General features: G+C 41.2%; 1 protein-coding gene across 1 annotated transcript; it reads right to left on the bottom strand.

Moving 5' to 3' along the window:
* Positions 1-81: 81 nt before the first annotated feature.
* On the bottom strand, positions 82-18,577 carry LOC141906793 (uncharacterized). The gene is made up of 3 exons (XM_074796164.1): positions 17,902-18,577; positions 12,506-12,547; positions 82-2,585 (listed from the first exon to the last, which is right to left on the bottom strand). The coding sequence occupies exons 1-3, from the start codon at positions 18,575-18,577 to the stop codon at positions 2,260-2,262; spliced, it is 1,044 nt and encodes a 347-aa protein (XP_074652265.1). The 3' UTR covers positions 82-2,259.
* Between the last annotated feature and the right edge of the window lie 3,746 nt (positions 18,578-22,323).

Raw genomic sequence — 22,323 nt, 5'->3', positions numbered from 1 at the left:
GAGCAGAAGCACATTCCCCACACTGAATGTACAAACCTATAGAAGAAGGAATTGAAAATTACATTTGTTTGCAGTATTTTATTCATTTTTAAACCATCGTATTATTGGAGTCATGTTGCCCAGTGCACAACATACTATAGTGGAATACAAACAGCGACGTTTCGGTTTAAACTTTAGATTGACATTTTCAATAACGATACAGGGTATACGCGCATTAGAATTTAATAGAGAAATGTGTATTACAAAATCTAAAAATCCAGATTGCAAACGCAGCACTTGACAATAAATGTCACGATACCGTAATGAGGACCATTGATAAGTATGCGACATGGCGAGCAAGGATTCCTCCTCTGGCAACCGAGGTATTTGTGAATCGGGTCATTTATCTTAGAAGTCGATAAGCCATCAGTACACCATTAGACCTCGAACATCGAACTTTAAATTTGCTCCAAATCCAAACACTATCAACAAGGTGTCTAAAAGAATGGCTGACTAAACAAAAAAAGTATTTGGCATTATTTAGGAGAAATATTGTTCGAGAAATAAAGAAAATACTAAGCATCGGAAACAAGCACACCTGGTGGATCCTTGGCTGCCACAGGAGGAATCCGCAGCTGCCACAGTTGCATCGACAGCGCTTGTCACATAATTACTGAAATTCTATACAAATATCGCCGGTCGTATGTTGTATAAATCTATATACACAACATATCGCACATAATTTTCGACAAGATTCGAAATACACATATACTTTAGTACATGACGTATGTACAGAATGAACACGTCCACTTAAATAAATACCTTTATATATACATATACATACAATTCATATATAATTTGATATAATCTTACTTCAGACATATATATACATAATATACTTCTATATAAGGTTGTAAAATACGGTTATGCTGCACCCTGTTTGTGTTGTATTTTAAGACTGGAGATACAAAGTTTACGACGATACGATAACAAAAAAGCCTCGAAAAACATAAAAATAATCGCGAGAATCTCGCGGGAACCGATGTATATAGAATTTCCCCAATATATCCAGGAAGGTTTTTTTTTCAAGTGGGCTGTTTCAGTACAGTGAAAAAATGTTTTGATGCAGTCCAGGGGACTATTGAATTATATGGAGAACCACTGAATCCGAATTATATTGGGAAATCTGTTTGTAAAAACCCTGTTTGATAGACTGGTATACAAGAATATTAGAGAGTATGACGTACAATACACACAAAGCATTGAAAAAAGCAAGTCGGTTGGCATGGGGTCGCGTGTATGCAACAAGCACGCACCTGAGTTAAAAGATGTACATATCAATTGGTCACAAGATTGAACTTATTCTTTAATTCACTTACATTTTGTTAAAGTTTTGGCTAGAAAATTGATACCTTGTTTCTCATTTCTGAGCTTAAAAGTTGACCAGGCCGGCAAAACTCTAAAACGAAATCTTTATAGAGTCCATGATCAAACTAACCAGAACAGACCCGGCAGTTAAAGAAATTCAAAGAAATTTTTATTGCAGTTTATAAAATGACCCGGCCGATTAGGAGAAACAGGTTTATCATTTTACTTAAATCACGAGTTTTAATGCGATGATACACAACAAGCGGGCGTATTGAATTTCAAATAACATGGGTAACAAATTATATTTGTTTTATACGACACACACGGTGTAAAGTATATAATAGAAAATGTGAAATGATGACGGAACGAAAATATCTTAAACAATTAGAAACAAAACAATATTCGGGCTAAAGTTTGTGTCAGTGATTACTATAATCAAACCGTTGTGTGCACTGTATTTTAAGAAAACAACGGGGTGCGACCAATAAATACATGTCTATATTTACCTACATATACGTCCATCGTATAACTGACTGAGTTTGATATACCCCGACTGATTATCGGGCACCGAATGAGCGGGCAGAAGTGTAAACCATACCCAGGAATATGCTGTGCAAGCTGAGAAGTGAACTCGCGCGGTTATCTACCGCGTTATGACTAGTATGATAATATTACATATTTTAAAACCCATCTGACGGATTCCTTTATCACGTGGGTTGGGTTGCGTTCTGTACACAGGATATAGAGCCCCAAACTACACCTTTCGGACTACCCTAGACTACCCATATCGGTATAGTGCTCCCTACGATAAACCAGGTGCTGCAGTTATTCAAGAATATTTCTCTCCGAAAATGGCAGTGAAATTTTCGACGCTTCGCGTCAAACGACGATTTTACGCGTTGATCGTTCGATTTAATCCTCATTGACCGAGTTCGAATTTTCGTTTTGACTATTGTTCGAACCTTCGCTCGTATTGCCATTAGTCGTCGACGTCGTATTCGAGACCAGCCCTTCCTTCATCCGTTTCTTCTGCTTCATCCGTCGATTTTGAAACCATATTTTGACTTGGGTTTCGTTGAGTCCGAGCGCCGCGGCGATCTCGATCCGCCGGGCCCGCGTTAGATATTTATTAAAATGAAATTCCTTTTCTAGTTCGGTTAATTGTTTGTTAGTGAAGTTGGTTCGGCCTGTGTTCGGTTGATGCGGCGCGAATCCGTAGTGATCCGTCGGGATTTTACCTGCAACGATAGAAAAAAGTGAACAGCAAAATTAATGAACGTAGTTCTCGTGAATTATTACCACGCAATCACATATCATCAAAGAAAGAAGTCGAAACATAATTGTCGACAATGGACTTATGAAAACAACCAGCGTCAATACAATGATAAGGCTACAAGGGACGGAAAGTGAGTTTTGTTTGCTTGTTATTAATTTAAGCATATGTCAGCGTCGATCGCCTGTCACTTGGCTCACGTCACAGGAAGTGATGTTGAGTAGACAATGCGGGCCAGTACGTGACCATAAATGCGATGACTGGATTACTGTCCAGGTACATCTACAACTTAACGCCGCGCGCGTCCTATTCTCGTTTAGCCCTTACATGTCCGCGCGCAGGCGGCTTCATCGCTAAAAGCAGTTCTTCATTCTTCACCTCGTTTTTGAGACTGGGATTTTTGTCACTACGGAAGCTGGACGTGGTTGTTTCAGCAATTGGACGTGACCGACATCGTAGGTTCGTCATCAAAATGACCGCTCACGACTAGCGCGGTGACTAAGAAGTATATACAGGCATTTGACGCGAGTCTTTTCCAAAATATTCTTATTGACATATACTTGATTAGGTTAAGAGAGAGAGGGGAGAGGGAGAGGGGGAGAGGCAGAGGGGGAGAGGGATAGGGAGAGGGAGAGGGAGAACCTGGTGGATCCTCACTTGCCACAAACCGAATCCTCAATCGCCTCAGTGGCATTGTGGGGAAAACATAGAATTCTTTACTTGTGTGACGGTCAACCTTTCATTGTGGGTGGTGTGTATACGTGTATTCCCAACTGGCCACCGACCGAATAAGAATCAATCTAATTACCAACTAACAATACCGATATAAAACAAATACACGCATGCCGTATAGCGCGGCTAATGTTTCTATATTAACCATGTTGTGTGTGGTCGGATGATTATAGTTAGATCACCAATTAACATCGGACCTAATCCTACTCTAAACTTACATATGTTATACATTTTATATCGTAGTTTAACACGAAGGATGGCCAGTCCCACCAACGCAGCCGTGCCGGGAGAGGCAGGTATATCAATAAAGACAAACCATGTTCGTTTTGAAGAAAACCGCACTTATATACGGCGTATGCCGAGCGAGTACAGAAATGCCAACAGGGATCCGCTTACGAAAAAGCCTTATAACTGAAAACACATTAAAATGCAACATTCTTGACAAAAAGGCCGGATGTGATTTGACTGACTCAGTTGACTGTGGTTTGTTATGGAATCGCGTTTAGCTATTCATTCCGCTTTCAATTGATTTCCCCCAAGTCAACAGACCCAGGCGTTTCCTTTTATAACGTGTTAATAAAATCATAAAACGCTTTCACTGTTTAATGTGTTGATTAGAAAGGTTTTCTTCGCCGAGATTATTGGTTAATTTAAAGACGATGTTCCATGTGTCACGCAAAGATATCAAACCGACCGTTATATCCAGCTTCGTAAAAATCAATTTAACTCGTCAAAGATACGACGAAACTTTCAGTGAAAATGCCAATTAGCATACGTAACCAGCCGGGGATATCAGACGTCTTTACAACACAAAGCGTCAGTTCTAACGGGGCAGTTTCACCTCGAATGAGAACACGATTCCTTGATCTATCCATGGACTCTAAGGCCAATCTACACTCAGGTACTAACGGCTTTTTGGCGCCTGTATTTTGAAACGCGCGCATCTAAACGATTGGATTGAAGAGTGCTGGGGTAGCGAGGTTTTCGGTTACACAAACGTTGTGGTGTGGGGGTTGTACTTCCGTTTATCTGAAAAGTCGGCGTTTGGAAAATTTTTCCTTGTAGATTGAAGATTGAAGGATAAGTTCCTCTCATGTAGATGGGCCTCAAATCGATTTTTAAAGTCTACGATCTAACGAAGTAGGGAAGCTTCGACCTTGAATTCGAAGTAGTGTTTAGAAGGGAAGCGAGGTTTTAAGATTACGACAAATTGTGGATGTGACAGTTACAGTTTTGTTGAAAAAAAAAATGAAAAACATATGGGATATGGCTCCACAATTTCTCGTAATCTAAAAGCTTCGCTTCACTTCAGACCAGTAGGAATAGAAATACAGATGAATGGTCGCAAATTAGCAGAAATGTTGGTCTGAATCGAATTGCCGGGGCAATTTTGGCTGAGCCTCGGATGAACAATCTTCCATCCAGCCTGAACCGGCTAGCGACTGACGGAGAAGAGCACGATTCCTGAACCTCGAGAGAATTAGATCCAAAATCTCGGTGGACCCGCCGAAGAAACAATATTCTCGTACATAATCAGATCGTTTGCCGATATAGAAGATTACCAAAAATCTCCGTCTAAGAGCGACTACCGGCGTCTCGATAAAAAAACCCCGCGCCTATTATGGAAATAAGCCGCGACTTCAAAGACGCCGACATGGCGGCGAATTAGCTTATATTGATTTCGATGGATTGTCGTGATGCAACGACGACTAAGCGGGATTGACGGGTAGATGACCCGTGGGATAAGTAGCTCACTATAACGGCGACCGACTTACGTAATTATACGACATACACACGGCGTATCAGCATCAGTTAACCGATAAACAGAATTTGCTCTCAGTGAAAATGGACTTCATTACTTCATCATTTCTCGTTCTAGTCAAAAAAAGCTTTTCCGTTCAACTGGAAGAGCGTAGATACAGTTTTATATGATTGGCGTCGTGGAAGATAGCACGGTCGAGCGGACATACATGACGGAGTACGTCAGTGCCGCAGTCGATTGGGAGATAAGGATAACGGGCTATCGAAACAGGTAACCCGGGCTACCTCCGATGTCTACCACTTCTTGCGCAGATCAACGCGATTGAAGCATTCGGGGAGCTCCAAGGTGAAAATAGTGGACAGCCCCATTTACAATGTGGAATATTAGAGAGATTTTGGTTGCCAGATTTTGGTTTCGAAATCAGGAATACACAGTATTCAGACACTGCAAGTTTGACTCGGCAAAATTTCCGTTCGGTAAAAGCCTTTCGTGAATGGGCCTGTCCAATGTGGGATAGCGCTTCTGTTAAAGCCTTTTTTTCTGAATATACAAGGGACAGCGCGAAAAGTGATTGCCGAGTATCAATATCAAGATGCAACAATACCCGCGTAGCAACACAATGAGTAAAGCTCGTCGTCACAACTCGATAGCTCTAATTAATTTTCATAGGATTTTCGCTGATTTCGATTTTCATCGGTTCACGCTGTCATTTCTCATTTACCCAGACGCTCAGTCGACCACATGACAATTGTGCGCAGAAAATATGCTTTCACCATTTATAAATTGATGTTTCAATTAGCGCACTGTTTATATTGAAGGACCGCTTCTAATACGGCCAGATGCTTCGGCATACACATTACAGAATTAAAAGCTCTCGGCTTATGCCCCGTATCAACAATGTTCTAACAGGAAAACATGAGGTTTTTGCTTTCAAATTGTCGAGGGAGAAGTCGGGGCTGTATTTCGCGTGGTGACTGAACAAACATTGGGTCGACTCGATACAACACTTTATTTAGAAGGGCACAGGGCTCACGAAGATCAATAAAGCACTGGATGTCCGAGTGCGTATGAACGAGAGATCTTTATACACAGACTATTTTCCGAGGATGCCTTTACCGTGGGAACTCCACAACACGGTTCGTAAACACATCCACCTCGTACAAGATGCATAAAATCACGAATTCTCCCTTTAACCTCTGCACGGATCTCGTCACGAGATGGTGTCGCACGACCTCAAATCGCCCAGCCTGCTAAATAATTCAGTTCGGCTTGTGTATGTGAACCTTTCAAAATTCAATTTAGCCTGCACAAACTTGTTGGGAAGCTTAAATAATAAATGAAAGCCGGGCTAAGATGTAATTATGGACGCATAGCGACTTAACGCCGACACTGGCACGACCAAAGACCTAACATCAAACACCTTCATACACAAGTATCCATACTAAAATTTTATTCTGTCGTATCTAGCTTCGTATATATATTTGTTGGAAAGAAACTGAAAATGTTTCCAACTCCTGATTACATTGATAGAAACCGCTGAGAAGCATAGAAAATATGAATAATATAGACAACTCGACATTCTAGCCGTATTTCACGATGATAATCGCTAATGAAAAGCGTCGATTTCCATGCAGTGGAGTACGATGAACTCCCGGAAATCATAGGGATCTATCACGTCAGTTGTGTAATTCCTTTTCGAGCGCTAGAGACTATAATAGCTGTGTAGATATCATCTCGTCCAGTGACCATGTTCAATACGACTGTCGATCACTATCACATCAGCGGCAACTGAGACTTCTGCTGTAGTAAACAATTAATGACCAAGCGAACTCAATGTCCAACCATCGGCAAATCGTCGTCGTCATCGTATCGTCGCGGTATAAAAACCACCATTTTGAAGATTTTCCGGTCCATCTCGTAGCGGTTTAAAGCTGTCGCGCCTGCTCGAATGAGGACCGTTCGCAAAAAAATGCGAGCGATGCAATTAGACGGTGTTCATCCAGAAAATTAAGGAGGTAATTGCGTTAATCACAACCTTCATATACTGTGACGATGTCTCATCTTGCAGTAATCATTTCCAAGGTCTCATATACACTGACTGCAATATAGCAGCGCCTACACGAATCAAGATAACGGTCCATTGGAGTCGTTCTGCTTGGTATCGATAAAAGGAGAGAATGGCCGGGAATTCCTAGTTCTGGTCAGTTGATTTCGATCCCAACTGACTGTGTATCTACACATATATAAACGCTGTAAAATGATGCCCAGAACCGAAGTACATAATGAAGAATCAATTTGCCAAATTGCGTTAATTGTTCTAAATGTAAGGCGTCACTTGGTCTAATAAAGTCACTCACGAAGTCTAATAAAATTCTCCGTGAGAAAAAGGTGAAATTGTCAATCATCGGGTAGAATGCAGTGGTTCACAGGATATCCTGTCAGTATTCTAGGCTTGTCATGTTTGTGACAGTGCCCACGTTCAGTTGTCATTCAACGACGTCACTTCGCTCGGTATCGCGACTGTTGTTCGTAGACTTTTGACAATGTCAATGGACACCGACTACTACAGCAAATAGCAAGAATACGAACGTCTCAGAAGTTCTTCGTCGTTGTATATTCACACACACAGACGATATGGAATGGCAATGGGAAGATCAACTGATGAGCGTGGCGGATATGATGAGAAAATAAGCCCTTTACAATCGCAACATTGCAGCGAATCGAAGATATCTGCAACTCGTGCTTATAGTTCATCTGATAATGATTCAATGAAGTTTGCATGCATTACTGATAATCGCATGATGTTACCTTATGTCGCGTTTGAGCTCAATTTCCCCAGTTTATCGTGACGCTAATAACATTTCTTTCTTCTTTACGCGCTGATTACAGCGACGATTCCGATGATTGAGGCAAACTGAATTAAACCCGAATCGGGTATAAATGAAAGTCACTGCAGCGGCGACTGAAGTCAAAGATTGATATTCGAACTTTCTTTGTCACCGAGGGGTACACGTGAATAAAGTGGCAGGCTTGAGCGGAAACGAAGCCCTGAAAGTCTGGCTCCAACTCAGTAATACTGCACTTTCATGAAATTTTCAGGGTTTGGTGCTATAACACATATGGCTTCACTCATCCAGGCCCTTTTTAGAGATGGCCGAAAATGGCGACTGAATACGATATGAATTACCGATTTCAGTGATCTTAGTCTCTTGCTATGAGTCTTTTCTATACATGAAGTTTCTTGACCTTGGTGACTTTTCAGCTGGCGCTCTCCGATTTTCTTCATTTTTTTCCGATGAATCCGAAGGGGAACTTTACCCGGATCTTTTTCTCGATGTCAAATTCTGACATGCAAATGAAACAAAATGGAACTCAATTACGGTGCTAATATTTGTCTTGTAAGTGCAATCTCCCCATTGGTGACAGTTGTTTGTGGTCAGACGGTTTGTTTTACGGCCATTAAGAGGCAATAAGGAAACAAAGATGGCATATTACTTTACACAGGCGTATGATGGATGGACGCCGGTGAAATCCGATCGCCGGCACCCTTACGCGGTACGTGACAAAACATTAGTAAACGACGAAACTGGCAGGAGCCGAGATTGAAGAGCCCTTAATTTCCAGCGCGATGAACTAAGAGGTTTTCGTTCTCGGTTTCAATGTTTTCAACAAACATTGACAGACGGGAAGAAAACACTCGTTATAGGCCGGCTTGGTGTTCTGAGGTGAACCTGCAGCCTGTGAAACTATCCCCCTTTAGACATTCACCGTGTAGTCTAGTGTGGACGATCACTTAAAAAGTGTGGTGAAAAAAGGAGCGATCACACGGAGACGATTTGGCCCGAATCAAATTTGGCCCATAGAAAACCAAAAGAAAGCGAACTGAGTCACTTCTGGAAACAGTTGATACGGCTCAAAATTTGGCTCAAACCTGGTCCGACGCTTTTGGTCGGGCCAAATTTGACCCGGGCGCGCGGGCCCATTTGGCACCCGCGTGAACAGTGTTGTTCCAAATTTGGCTCGCGCCAAGTGTGATAGAGCTAAATTCTCCATTTTAAAATGTCCCAGGTGGAGTGGAGCGACGACAAAAAAATTGGAAAAATCACAATTAAGCGGTGAGGGTGTGGATCCCGGGTCGAGGTTGAAATCTCCATTAATTCGAACTAGAGATTAAAGCTTGAATAAGATATGACGGTACGGACAATGAGGATAGAATCATGCGTGTTTTAAGGCACTATCCGATTCAAGATCGGATTGACAACTCCCCAGGTCTAACGTATCGTCGTGACTTCCCTGTGTCTGATTCGCCGTTGTTCGCGTCCCCAGCCGACTGACGGACAATTCTCAGATGGCATCGCGCGCATTCTGCGATACAATAACGCGATTATTAGGCGAATAGTACCAATTAAAGCATCGATACAGATAACTCTCTTGGACGTGCTCAGTTCCGTCTCCCGGAGGTAAAAAAAAACTCGGCGATGAAATTGCTATTACACAACGACGGCATACGGGCACTTTCAGACAAATTGCGTGTCATATTCGATCGGAGTTCAGCCGTTATGGAAAAACGTCATGATTTTAGCGCGAGGTTTTTAGTATAATTACAAAGCCGGTCTGAACGCCGGTTATTATACACTTATCAAATGGTGACACTTAAATTGGAGATGATGTCCTTCGTGCACCCACGACGACACGCCACAATCTACGTAATCTAGTCTCCCAGTTACATGGTTTAATGCCAACGCGTGATAATTCCATGAAATGACATATGAAACAATAGATCTAACCATCGAGACGTCGCTATACGCTCGTCGTTATACAGCTCTCACCGAGAAGCGACGGGTTTTTCATTTAAGTCGAAAATCCGTTTCACAAGAACGTTTTACAACTCAATATCCGCAATAAAAACAAATTTGCCTATCAATTAACTCGAGAGAATCGCTCTGAAATGAGTATATTGTCTCGAAGCCCGCGGCTAAGTACACACACGCTAACGATATCGTGTTATTACCGAAGGTATCATAATAGGTTAATGAAGCCTGGTCGAATAGTTAACTTGCGTCGGCGATGCATCGTGCCCGCGGGCTATACGGCGACGATAATGCCACCGTTCGCGTCAGTCGACATCGCCACCGATCACACAGTTATACACGACAATAGATGGGATGCTCCGATACTTCCGTATCTGCAATTGATACGGGCAATTCGAAGCCAAACACGCACGCCACGCTCTACATAACAAGAGGGGTAGTTAAAAAACACCCGGCCCCACGCACGCTCACCTGATGGGATGAGGGATTCATAGAATCCATATATGTAAAATGAAATAATAATTTCTTCGTTGTTTAGACAGTTGAATGGTGATTGTCGATGCACTGCTGGTACAATGAACCAAAGCCTCCGATAAAAAAGAAGGCCGCTGGATGTACCAAGTTCCACCCCGAGTGAAAGTAAAACCCAGCGACAGCAATATTTTCAAACACGCTCCTTCCCATATACATACACACGCGAGGACAGCAGGGCAACGATATACGAATTGATTAAAAAACAATAATGAAGTAGTCGGTGGAGAAAAGGACATGCATAATTCAGCAGCAGAGAGCGCGGGCACCGTCGCGGTTAATAACCGTACACGGTGACCTTGGAACGAAATTAAAAACGGATTTTAATTGTTCCGACGCCAAGGAGAGGGAAGCGGATTGCTCTTTTGAAATGAACGGATGCAAGTTGTCAGCGTTATTTCACGTCAACGGTTGAATATCTCACGCGTAATCTTCCCACTTCGATATAAAACACGAATACCACGTGGACTGGCTGGAATTAATATAGGGATCTATGTAAAAATCGTCCAACATTTCTTAAACATCGTTGATTCATATCATATATATATATGGGAAAGCTTTGGTCAATCAGAACTTGGAGTAATAAGACTGGCAGTCTTGCTCTAAGATCAGAACGACTTTCTTTTAAGCCCAATCGATTTAGCGCCACGCAGGACATTTTCAGTAGGTTTGATGTTTCCATTTTCCCAGCTGAAAGGGGAGAGACCGGAGAAGAACGACGAAGATACCCCGTCGCCATCAAGATTGACAAGAACAGCGACCAGTGACTCGAACCTCACTATATAGCACGCTCTACACCACTCTCATTAGGACAACATAATCGAGGAATCGAACGCTTTTGATCTTACTCCCAATACCAATAAATATAGGCCATATTCACATGTTTCCGATGTTCGATACGGTTTATCTGTCACGTTAAAATATCCCCGATTGATTCTGTAACCACCGGGATTAAGATATTTACGAGTCAGCATCGAAGATGCGATTTCGAACGATTTTTACCGTCGTGAGTAATACATCTCTTTCCTTTCTCGCTAATACTCGTGTTCATTTCTATCGGTTTGTCAGACTCGTTCTTGCAGGATTGACGGCTGCTGGAAGCTCGTATTGTCCCGCAGACAATATTTACTGCATCTGGTATTAGAATATGAATATGAAGTAAGACAGCGTCAACTTTGATGTGGTGAATCAACGTTGACAGCGAGCACAATACTAATGAACACGAAGACCAGTCAGTCGCTGTAGCTAATGAAGAGAAGACACCGCGTGAAAAAGCCTTTATACGACAATACTCCTCGGAATTACGTCAAAACCAATGCAAAGAAACCATTTACTACAGCGGCCAGATTTAGCGAATCATGTAGTTTATACTCAATCTCTCTCTGCGTCTCTACATTACATTACCACGGGCTGAGTCGATTGCCTCGGAATATCGCAAGCCCCGGACACTATATTTCAAATGTCTTACTCCGTAATAACGATCCATCCCCTCGGAGAAAATTCATTGCCCCCGCGAGAACCGAGGCAAGCGAAATCTACTTGAAAGTGCATCATCAAAACCTTAACAAGTGAATAAATCTTTTTGCCTTCTACTAAATGATTCCTTATAGTAGTGAGATACGTAGATACATGTACAGTTTTATTACCGGTATCTCCAAAATGCATATATGTTATGTTTATATACAACCTGTTATGTTTTGTATGTAAAATTATAGTATTTTTTCACACGGTACATTGCACGTCATTTCCTATGTTACGGAACAGTGAAATAAAAGTTCAAGTTCCCCGAGAACTTCAAGACCGCTTGAACCGCCTGTGATGGCAAAAATGCTGATTGAAGCGAACAGATGAATTTACCGGCAGATGTAACCCTCTAGCCTCAATGATCTGTGCACATGGTTAACAGATTGGTAATGATAGCCGATACGCTTGGCGGTGTATAACTATGCAACTATTTCCTTGTTACGAGTCGATACTATACCATAGTAACAACCGAGACCCATAGTAAAGCGGAATAGCAATTTTTTAGCACGATGCTGATTTACTTACCCTGTGTTATATAGGCCATTTTCTGGTGATTGTTAATATTCCCTGCAAAGAGAAAAGAGTGAATCGTTTTGAATAAAAAAATCTGCGAATGGCAAAAATGCTACTATAAAAGATCGAAGTAGGTTTCAAAGTAAGTAGTAGAATTTTAAACTGAATATGCCCTAATTTCTGCATTTAGAACCGGACAATGTGTTCTTTGGACTCTCTTTTGACTCGGTAAAAAAATTATAGACATAGTGTTCGGCGGATTTTACGAGCAATTATCTCAACTAATTACTGGTAGGTGGGTTGAGGGTTTGGACAAAAAGTGAACTATTCATCTAGTTAGATAATCAGTCTGTAATAAATCAAATCGCCAACTGAACAACCGAAGCAAAAGCAAATCAAATCAAAACTTTATTGACTAGTATCGCAAATATGTCATTCTAAGGAGCACAAGAAAGATGTACAGAACAAAAGTCAACGGTTATATACATTCGTTCACAAATTTCGCTAACTTAAACACGGTGGTGGAGCAAGTGTTATTGACAAGTGCTAGATATTGATAAAATCCGACTCAACCGTATCGTATAGATATAGGTTTCTTTGTACAGTATGTTTTCTACAGTAAAATAAAAAGCGGAGTTCATCTTCTATGGAGCCACAGATATATAGAAGCCGAGAGGCGCGTTGATTGAATTTGAAAAATGAATTTTCACTGACACTTGACGCCGCGCGAGGATAACATTAACGCCAGTTGTCATAATTACGTATCGCAGACCGGTATTCATCAATTAATATCCAGTCTCTAAAGTGGTTGCGATCCATTATATGGCTATCGAGTAGTATTTGAAGTCGATGCTTGAGTATGATTTATGCTCGTACACGAGTGTTGAGCGTTCTAAAATCATTTGCCCTTTATTGGCAGGTGATGATGATAAATTTGAACACAGGAGTAATTCGTATATAACATAGTAACAGCCACTAAGCGATGAATAGCATTACAGAGTGCTGACGTTAGATCAAACAAGACAGAAACAACATGATTTCTACGTTGATTCCCATGAAATTACTAGTTTCCTTTCGAATATTCTACTGCACGCATCTACACATGCTCATTCATCACATTTCCCACTCGTTTAAGCGCCTTCCAGCTATTAGGAGAGATTTCAAGGTTTACTTTCCTTCTTAGGCTGGAAGGACACTGAGATAAAGCCAACCAGGACACTCTCGCCACTGCGGGATTCGAACCCAAGAATCCTGGACCGACGAGTCTGGTTCTGTTCGCAACGTCTACACTTCCACCTATTCGCTAGGATGTCGCACGAGACACACTCATAATCGCCGCGAGCTATTGCAGCCACACTGATAACTGTTTCAAATTAACAACGGAAAGGTAACACGTCCCTTTAGAAGCATATAAATTGCGATAAACTGGAGTAGATTTGATTCTTTTCTCCCTAGTGAAGGTGGTTTGATTGCTGGGCATGGTCATTTGACAGGCAACATGCATCCAGTACACGAGACGTGATTGCCTGCGACAATGCGCATAATGAAGAAAAATCCAATACAAATCTTCTGAGTAAGAGCGAAACAATTAACTTCATCTCTTTGTTCTCGCCGATTTTAATCCGAACAATGAAAACCATTCGGAGAAATGGCGTAGAAATGCTAGATGTGCGGATAGGAGGATGTATAAAACACGACACTTCCGAGTGAATTAGATGAAATAAAAAGAAAAATACAATTAAATCCATGCCCCGCTGATGTATAGGAAAATACACAGATTATTAACGACTCCTATCAAAGATTACCACTGATGAAACACTCTGTGCTGTGCTGTGGTGATAGCATAGAAAATCCCACAAGAATAATGAAATATAAAATCTAAAATATTTCTTGCGCTCACTTCGTGTGTGTGTTGACTATTAGGTTGAATTCGAAACGTCGAATGAATAACTAGCTCAAGAAACATTTCGGACTTCATTTTTCATTATAAGTGCGGGATTACCCATATTTTCTATCAAAGTTTTGATGAATAAGGAATAAAGAAAACCGAGTTTTAAACATTTTGTTTCCTGAGAACCAAATATTTGGTCAACAATTCAACAACTACTATAGTTATACAAGGAAGATGGTTAAAATGTCTATGCAATCATCTAAGCAGAGACTTAAAGAAATGAACATTATAAGATCTTCAACCTACAGCACTTCAAAATAATTTGGGAGTTTTTCTAAGAATGAATTGTTTACTACTAGACAGTGGCGCCAGCTACAGTTGAGTAGAGATAACGATTTGAAGCCACTCGGCAATTTGCAACATTTAGTTGAACTTTCAAACTTTTTTCGAGATTAACCGCGCGATGGCTGGAATGAAATGAGTTTTTTTTCCAGCGCGTCGATTGCATCAGCAAATTAACTCTAAACGCGGAACAGCGGCGCGGAATCATATTTCAAATTTCAATTCAACAGCAAAAATTGTAAATGACGCTCGAGTAACTCTTCACGCTCGACGCAGACAGCAGAAAATGACTAGATTCCAAATAATTGTAAATATCAATTATTTATACACATGGTGACGAAATTGCCTCATTAAAACGTTAAAAAGAGTTCATTTCGACCCGGGATTTACGATGAAAACCGGTCGTGGAAGATTAATTCTGCGTCGAATTGTCATAATAACTAAATTCAGAACGTTGCCCGTAATCGCGAATCTGATATTAGAAAATTAAATTTTAATTCCGGCAATAAAAAAGACACAGTTGAACGATTTCTGCTGCATCGTATGTTCCATTGTTCCCAGCACAATGTGTCGGATTTGTTTTCCCTTGCGCCAGATTGAAATTTTGCAAGCGTCAGGTTGTTTTCCTATACGCAGAATCTATAATAACATAGTATATAATAATTAGGCAGCTTTTATATGCTTTATTCGATAAGCACAATGTTATTGCTCGTCTGGAACCAAAAAGAGAAAATGCGAATTGAAAAAATCCTTTGATTTCAATAGCCGAGGCATGTTTTCCCTATTGATCATACTTTAATTGGTCGATAGTTTAACAAATAATTGATCTGCGACTACAGCCGTGATTCACGCAGGCAGAAATCGACGCGCCTAGCAGAGAAAATGACACGGAATGCAGGGACATCGGAGCTTGTGGTTTCGCATACGCTGGAAGATTATCGCGTAAAGCAGCACACGCTAATTAGACAAAGTCAATATTAATACCTGTCCTATTCAATAACGTATACAGAACGTCACCGAGTTCAACAGCATTTTTAATCATGATTTTTGTTAGATTACTGGTACATGTACGTAGTAAGTGGTACAATTCCTGTATTGCACATGTACACACGATTAGTTGGGACAGAATTTGAGGAAGCATCTATTGCACATTCAAGGAAACTCGCCTGTCGTAGACTTTACATCGAGAGATGGAAACTAGTGGTAAAAAGATGCCTTTAAACGGTGTTTTTCCAAGTTGATCCGAATACCGTAGTCTATAATCGGAGAGTATTTTTTGAACATATCGTATACGCCTGTCTTTGTTGCCGTTAAATATTGACTCAACGATAGGGAAGAATGAAATTGACTATTTGAGTAAATATGCTAAGACCCCTAGCAACCGAACCACTGCTAAGATAGAGACTTGCGTATATAGCAAGCCTGTTGAAACCGAAGGAGAAACATACCGATAAGGAAGTCGAAAAAAACTTTGGCAATTTTCATCAAAAGCTAAATTTCCATCGCACGACCGTTTCGCTGGCTTCTAAGTTGATTTCATTATTCCAAGTCAAGGGACAATAATATTACATGACGTTTTACATATGCATTTATGATCACTTTGGAACAACGCTATCAAAACCTCAAGGGCCTCGAGTAATTTCATTTTTAATGCTCAAACTTACATGACTCCGATTAAAAACTGAAGTTTTATTTGAAACAAACAGCGATCGACTGACTGTTTCTCGTGGGCATTGCATATTATGATTGACAAAAAAGTTTTCACTTTGATTTCGCCTGTTTCGTTAATTTCCATTTATTTAGAAGCATCTCGCGGGAAATAGCGACCAGATCATTTTTCATAAAACGGGTATCATATAAGCCATCGTTAAGGCCTGATTACATTCAAATATACGTAATTACCAAATACGGCCCTTGAACGATGCTGATTACAATTCATTGCGCGCAATGCAGGGGAATTGAGCCTACATTAGCCAGCCTAGCTCGGGTGGAAATCATCAGGCCGGTAAAAGCCATTAATATTGCCATCAAGCCTCGGGACAGTAGACCATAAATCATTACTAGCAGGCATTGTACGCCGGGCTCTGAGATGCAACTGTCAAACCTCCTAACGCTCTTGTATTTTGCTTTATATCCTGGGGAAAATTAATGGCACCGTTTAGCTGCGCGAATCTTTGTGGAAGCCGCGAGACGAACGAGTGTCTTGTTGGGGAAGATTTATGACCCTGCGCGCGCGAGCGCTGTTTCGTTGTTCCATGCCTATCTAGGTGGAAATGTATTCGAAGAAGCTTTCCCGGTTACCAAAAGAGAATGTCCCGTTGACAATATGTTGTAATGGATTACCCGGTGGTGTAATATAGGCGACAGCCAGGTCTGACCCGGGATGACCTGACCTAAAAAACATCATAATAAATCCCGTAGGACTTTCGCTTTAGTCTATAATACACCATATTCATAAATGTCATATGACATTAAATCATATAGAATTGATACAAGTACAGATACCACGAATATATAATGTTTTCTGGCAATACGGATTCGTTTCTTCGACATAAAATCTCAGTTAATAAAAATTGTTTGTTATCAAATCACAGACGAAAGGGGATTTACTTCTTAGTGGACAATTGCAACAGAAAGTATTAATAGCGGTCGGTTAAATCCATCAGTCGCTGACACAAAATAGGTAAATTTTAAGAAGATTATTCCATAAAGGGCGAAAAGAAAATCATTTTGTCAGTGGGACGACTGTCTGACCCAGCGCATGGTTGTTTTCGAGATGAATGAAAACGTGACGACCGGGACGCAATTTTTCAATTGAAATCAAAACAGCCGCAGTCTGAAATCTCTAGCCTTTAGCAGCTTTTATACGATATCTTTTTCTTCCAGACAGGATATAGACAGTTTGCATACGCAAATGTTCGCCGAAGACCTATGACGCCGAAAACGAGAAACACATGACAGGCCTAAATCGGAGTAAAGCGCAGAATAAAAGTGAAGCGAGACGCACCAAATCTTGCTAATAACACGTTTTGATGGGTTAAATAAAGTGAAAACAGCAAATAAGACAAAATATATGACCAAACCTCGTGTAGGGTCATGCGGGGTAGGCCTATATGAATATAGCTAAAACATACACTATATAGAATAACCTATAGAATACTCAAAACATACATACCTGGCTTCGGTTGTGTCCGCTTGATTTGCATCCATTTGTAAGTAGTTGCCATTGGCGGACTGGGGCTCTGGCGGTTCCCATGGCCCTGTTGTTGGAGATCGACTTGGTTTTGATGGTGTTGTTGTTGTTGTGTAGTTGGTTGATGATGCGGATGATGATGAGGATGATGCGACAACGGCGGTGAATTTCGTGGAATGTATGTCATAGAATCACTAGAACCATTCACGGGAGAGTTCGACGTGTCCGTGCCTCCTAAATTCGTGTAATAACCATTTGCCCCACCGCCTGCGCTGCAACCAGTCGGACTATGATCCCCGTTTTGCACTATTCCTCTGTGGTTCACGTTGTTATAATAATTTACAGAATTCATATACTGCCCGTCCGTGTTTGTGACCGGGGTTAGGTCCAAATAGTCCGCTTGTTGGGCGCTATGTACATCCGGAATCATGTTATGGTTCTGTTGTTGGTAGTGCGACGAGATATCCACGGGACTGAGTCTGTGTATATCGTGGTACGGAGGCGAATACGCGAGCTGTCCCGTATCCATAAGAACATTGTTTTGGTTGTTATTATACGCCACTTGGTGGTACGGATTCGCTAAATCATGCGCCCCGTACGGTGTGGTATACGTCCGTGTGTCCAAGTTACATAAAGTATAGTCACCAGACGAATTCATACTTTGCTCCCCGTGTCAATGATAGTCCAAAATTAGCTGTCGATGCAAAGATAAATCTGTAATAAATGAGACTAAATTACACGTCGCTCCTGACAGGATTATGGGGCTTAAATGGATCACGTGCACAACAGTAGCCAATCGGCACGAGCGGCGGCTTTGCTTTGCTTTGCTCTGCACTGTATGATGGATGGCATGACAGATCACCTACAAAATTACTATTTCGGGCCCCTACACATTTGTCTAGTAGTATCGCACCATTGCATCGCAGTCCGGTTCGAAAATGAGAACATTCGGCCGGTTTCGGGGTAAAATTTGCGCGAGAATTGCCCAATTTCGTAGGTTGTGGATTCGGAGAGTTACCATGGCAACCAGATGACGATTCGTATTGGTCGACGGATGACGGCAGCAGCACGTTTGAAGAGCTCGGGTAAGTGGATTGATTTGGTTGTTTATTCGGCCCAAAACGTCCCCTAACCGTGCGCTATTGTTTCGTTCTCGACGTCACGGTGGCACTGATGGCATCGGGCACTAATTTGTTGCAGAAATAGTTACACTTAGCGTAGAATTAGCGATATTCCGTTGCATTCGCGTTTGTTAAGTATATTCCGGCAGCGTCGATCATGCATCCCTATGCTATGTTATGTAAGGTTATCGTATATATTCCCCCAATATCCGGCATGTTTGAGGTTGTCTGCCTAAACTTAAATCTACATTTAACAACTGTCCGCAACATCTGATCTTCATAACGCCAATAAGCCTAGAATAAGTTCACTTATTACGGTTTTCTTAAGTGATGCGTTCGAGTCGGCTTTCGAAAGGTTGATCTACGCATACATTGAAAATATGGATATGTGCATGTATTATACAACCGCTCCATAATAACATCGAGAACTTCGACTTCAACATCAAACGACGTCGCAACGCAATATTTCGTTTCCTTTCTTTGCCGACTGTTTATCTTGAACAAAGCGTAGGTCCTATAGAGCGGAGAAGTCAACGGAGAGCTATTCGCATAGAAATTGTTCGTTCACGTATTTCTATTAACGGTAGTAGCTATCATCACACGTCAACCGGGGCTTATTAAACCTGCGAACCTTTCATATCAAGATATCATTTACGTCTGACTTGGATCCTTTTGATTGCGCGCATAAAAGCCCGACTATGATACCAGATGAACACTAGCCACAACAAACCACCTTTGCATTAGAGCCATTTCTATTCATCAGGTGAAATGTTTGATAAGAACAAGTCTAATCGGATAGACACGTTGTCGGCGTACATCTGAAACCGATTTCAATTGGGCCAGTTGACTAAGAACCAATATGGCGCATGTTTACTCACAAACACAGACTGTCGGCCATTTTATTTTTGGGTCAACATTTGATAAGTATTAAGATTTGGCAGGTAATTGTTTCCCCGTTCTCAATCGTGACCACTGCGCGGCTTAGAGGGTAATGTCAAGTAGTCAGTCACATTCTGGATGGTAGGGTTACATGCCTCTCCGAACCGTGGAACATCTGTTCAGAGAATAACTCGATAAATAGATGTTAATGAAATCCCGGTTGTGTGAATAGTAACAGTCGTATAGTTAGCAGCTCTAATTTGCAACTGTCGCATAAATCATCGCAAAAAACCACCAGCCAAAAATCCATTTGGGAGGAAAATTAGATTTTGTAAACTATGACTGCTAAACGAATGACATCATTAAGAAAATTACAACGTTTAGAGTATGACATTTTTACAATAAGGGATTGGGATCTGCAAAAGCGCCTGCTAACACACAACCCCCGGTTATTAACGTTATAATACAAGGAAAAGTTAGTTTTTTACAGCGATTTGATATCGGCCTCATTAAGGAAGCCGTTGATTCCCGTCTGGCACGTTTCGCGGAAAACAAGTTTTTGCCCATGACTAAGTGATGGACATGTTGTAATCGAGGGAGACTTTATCCTGGTGACCTAGATAAAAGAGTTACTCGTTGTGAAGGATTCCATCAAATAATTCAAGACGTCCCACAATATACGTGAATTACTTTAGAATGAACCAGGTTTCATCTTCCATGCAAAGCCTCCAAGGCCTGCCGATCGCCGTGCCACCTGGTAGTTCGACACGGAACTGACAAATCAAACCAACAGGCTGCTGCTGTATTTATTTGCCCACATGCTGGTTGATAATACTTTATAGTAATTTACCCAGCGGGGTATCCACGAGTCTACACGCTGTTTGTTGATTGTAAACAGGCAATTATAAGCAGACCAGTCAGTAACTAAATATATTATCCCCAACATTAGTTCATCGAATTACCCGAGATCATCCAGGCTTTGAGTTTGAAGTAATGATACCCCGATATAAATAAGGATCCGGTAGCATCTTCGAGTTTCTTCTATTCAGGTTACACAGAACGCTGGTGTCGCCCTCTGTCGACGAAGATCGGCTACCATCAATCATTGATATTTGACACCGACGATTGTTTTATTCAAGTTTTCGGTTTATATTTAACCCCGCTACCCTAAAATTGACCCATCATTAGAGACCTAGGTGGCCATGAAAATAAACCCGGTACTTCATTTTGCTGGTATACGACCACATGTGCGTCGTTACGAGGGCGCTGTCCGCATCGCTGGGACACATCGGCGAAAATCTTCCTGTGAACACTTCTTCGCGTACTTATCGCTTTGTGGATTTTGTGGATAATATACATAAATACTAAAAGATCCCGTCGACGTTGCATCTCGACGCTTTGCACGCGGATAATGATTTGGGAAATTGACAATTCGCCGAGACCTATACAGATAAAAATGCACCGTTTTACATCGTCAGCCGTTAATTGCAGATGCTGCGTTGTATCGGCCAAGGACTCGGAAAGATGGATATAATACGGTATCACTTTCTTCGAAGCTTCGGAGTAATAATAATCGAAGTAAGATGTCATCGTCGGAATTAATAACAACGTCATCCAGCTCGGATCGCTACATTTTTTGCACTATAAATAGGTCAAATTGGGCGTTTTCTTGTGCCAACACTAGCCTGACACAAGCGACGTCTTCGTAATTTCTGTCAAGCAGTGTTAATCCAATGTCTATAATCATCTAGTCACGTTGTTAACAAGGCGACGGACATTCAGATCAAAAAAAAATCTCGACTACGCACTATCGACTGACACTTTTTTTTTCATTAACAGTTGGCTGATAACGCGATGATGCCTATGCGCTATTTGTGACGAAATTACTTTCGCTGGAAATAGCTGCCTTGAAAAAAATGATTTCCGATTTGTAGCGCGGATCGGATGATATGAAAAAAAAACATAGCAGAAACGTTGATGGAGCTGCGTGCTGAAGTCTTACGACTGATGTAATTAGAAAAGAAACATTCGAGTAAATAGCTTCATCGTAGATACACTTACCTTGAAATGGTCTCCTTTTTATATTTTTGACACGCGTTACGGTATTGATTGTAACTTTGAGACGTTCAATTTCAAAGTCGAAATACAGAAACCATGACATTCGAAATGATTGTTCGATTAAAACTTGCGCGACGATTCGATGAAAACGAATTCGACATCACCGAAGACAAATACAAGATCAAGGATTAGGAGTAAATATACGTTATTTTTCACTGTAACGCCTATATTTCGTTAGTCTATGATCGTGTAGAGCGAAAACTGTCAAAACACAACGGACAAAATCAATTAATTACGGACAGCGCGCCGGGTTTTCACACAATGTAAACTTCACAAAATCAGTTCT

The sequence above is a fragment of the Tubulanus polymorphus genome, chromosome 6, assembly GCF_964204645.1.
Source record: "Tubulanus polymorphus chromosome 6, tnTubPoly1.2, whole genome shotgun sequence".
Lineage (NCBI taxonomy): Eukaryota > Metazoa > Nemertea > Palaeonemertea > Tubulaniformes > Tubulanidae > Tubulanus > Tubulanus polymorphus.
The sequence above is the reverse complement of the archived record's forward strand: the minus strand, read 5'-3'. Positions and strand labels throughout refer to the sequence as shown.

What these genes read in the sequence shown, in the direction of transcription:
- LOC141906793 (XM_074796164.1), bottom strand. Translation starts at nt 18,577, where the DNA reads ATGAATTCGTCTGGTGACTATACTTTATGTAACTTGGACACACGGACG. An exon ending in GCGGACACAACCGAAGCCAG is followed by an intron (nt 12,548 to 17,901) that starts GTATGTATGTTT and finishes TTCTCTTTGCAG; the next exon opens with GGAATATTAACAATCACCAG. An exon ending in AATGGCCTATATAACACAGG is followed by an intron (nt 2,586 to 12,505) that starts GTAAGTAAATCA and finishes CTATCGTTGCAG; the next exon opens with GTAAAATCCCGACGGATCAC.